General features: G+C 44.9%; 1 protein-coding gene across 1 annotated transcript in view; it reads left to right on the top strand.

Annotated features, from left to right (window-relative positions):
• Positions 1-627: 627 nt before the first annotated feature.
• The window catches only part of PTGFRN (prostaglandin F2 receptor inhibitor), a 115,107-nt gene continuing 113,649 nt past the window's right edge, over positions 628-2,085 (top strand). Inside the window, exon 1 of the mRNA XM_010831018.1 lies at positions 628-659. Coding sequence (XP_010829320.1) covers positions 635-659 — 25 coding nt within the window. The 5' untranslated portion in view covers positions 628-634. The remainder of the gene's footprint in view (positions 660-2,085) is intronic.

Raw genomic sequence — 2,085 nt, 5'->3', positions numbered from 1 at the left:
GCCCACCTCCCTAACAGACTCTGAAAAACCAGTTAAACCTGGGTTCCCAACATCAGGCAGTAAAAATGAATAAATAAATAACCACATCCTCCAAAATGTAGCAGTGATGAAAGAGGGTAGGCAGACAGGCTTTCCATGACTGGTTGGAAAGTGTAAGCCCATGGGCTCCAACCAACTCCCAGCCTTGGGGTTATTGACAAACAAGAGGACCAGACATTCCAAAGCTTGACTTTAGGACTGACTGGTGCTTGTGTTTTAAAGCCTGCCGAAAGAATTAACATTCGACAGCTGTGCGTATTCACACTGCTGAACTCATATTACACAATATTATCAGACATTCGCCTACGCAGAACAGCAGTATTGGCCCACCGGGTGATTCACAAGGTTCCAACACAAGCCGCCAGAGAAAGGGAGCTATCAAGATTTTGGTGATGAGAGAAACTGTAGCACATGGTAGCAAAGGAAGACAGACCGGGTATCTTTTCAGGCTGGATCAAGGAAAAACTTTGGCAGAATGAGACATGATTTTCCTTTATTTGATATGTTGCAGGTCTATAGATCTCCATGCAGTTTGTTCAGTGGCTTGAACAATGCAGTGAGTATTCCAACCCTGAAGAACTGGGAAAGGAGAGAGATGAGGAAATCCAGGAGGGAGCCAGGTGAGTTCACTCTGAATAATAGATTCTCTTTGGTAACAAAACCACGGCAAGGGCTAGGGCTCACCGAGGTCTGGAGATAATAAGCACCACGAACCTAGATTTCCTCCTATGCCACCTTGACCTTGTCTCTTCTAGGATCAAGATCCTTCAAAGCTTCCCCATTGTCTGAGCCAGTGGCCTCTAACATTAAGTGTGTGTGCTCATCTGTTGGGATACAGAAAATAATTAGAAAAAAAATTTTTAATAAAGATAATTAGGATTATCTTTAATAATTATCTGGCCTCTGCTTTAATTCTCTTCTTGGAAAGGTTGTATAATGTACACCATTTATTAGTATATCCATGATGAGTATTTATTTCAACAAGGGGTGCTCAAAAAAATGTCATATTATTGGATTGTATGATCAAAACTGTTTGGAAATAACTGGTCTAAGTAAGAAGATACTAGCCTGATGTTTAGGAGCCCCTGCAGTTTACCTATCTGAGCTTCTGTTCCACTATTTCACTTCTCTGACCACTCACTACAATAAAACAGATTCAGCCATCCAGTGAGTCCTGGGTGTGTGTGTGTGCGCGTGCGTGCGTGTATTTACAATTTCTTGCTTTTTTATCTTGGCTAGAAATCAGCAGCTGACACAATGCTTACCTGGATACATTGAGCCTCCATCCACTGTCCTACCAGCAATTCCAGTCTTTTCCAGGATACTCCTTCCCAAATAGGCTCTCGAAGGGTAACCACTATGTTCGTAATTAATGAAATACAACCTCCTGGGGAGAGGTAGTGACTCAGGTATCATCAACTCTCAGGGACAAACACTACAACTACCGCCCACAGTCTGCCCCCACCCCCAATAGCCGCCCCCCTGTTGCAGCTTCCCCCACTGCTTGGGAGACTGGAGACCTTCACATCGTTGGGTATTTCTTCCTGTGCACCTAGCTACACCAGTCTTGCTAATAAGACCTTGGCAACGTAAGGTAAAAATGATCCCAGGTGGTACAGCATGGAGATTCAGAAAACACTCTCTCCCTCGGTGATTCACCCAGGTCAGGGTCTCCCAAAACAAAACTGATGGGCCCGAGGTTGCTGCGTGGGTTTCTAGTTTGTGCACTGCACGATGGGCCTGGCCAGGCAGACGGTCAAGCCCTTCCGTCTGTGGACCTTTTCCCAAGGTACTCCCAGGCAGACTGCATTTTCCAAACGTAGGAGCCAAAATATCTCCTACGCTTCATGCTCCTCTGACAATGTGACTTTGGTTCTCCTCGCATCCGGTGGTGAGGTCAAAGTCCCCTTTACTTGGGAGGGTCTTTGGGACTGCTTTGATCCATAGAGTAAGGCAGAAATGATGGTGGAGATCGTAAAAAAAATGCCATGCACTTTTACAAAAATCTGCCTAGATATGTCTTCATTATCTGTGGCACCTACTATG

The sequence above is a fragment of the Bison bison genome, unplaced genomic scaffold (assembly GCF_000754665.1).
Source record: "Bison bison bison isolate TAMUID 2011002044 unplaced genomic scaffold, Bison_UMD1.0 scf7180017864519, whole genome shotgun sequence".
NCBI lineage: Eukaryota > Metazoa > Chordata > Mammalia > Artiodactyla > Bovidae > Bison > Bison bison.
The sequence above is the reverse complement of the archived record's forward strand: the minus strand, read 5'-3'. Positions and strand labels throughout refer to the sequence as shown.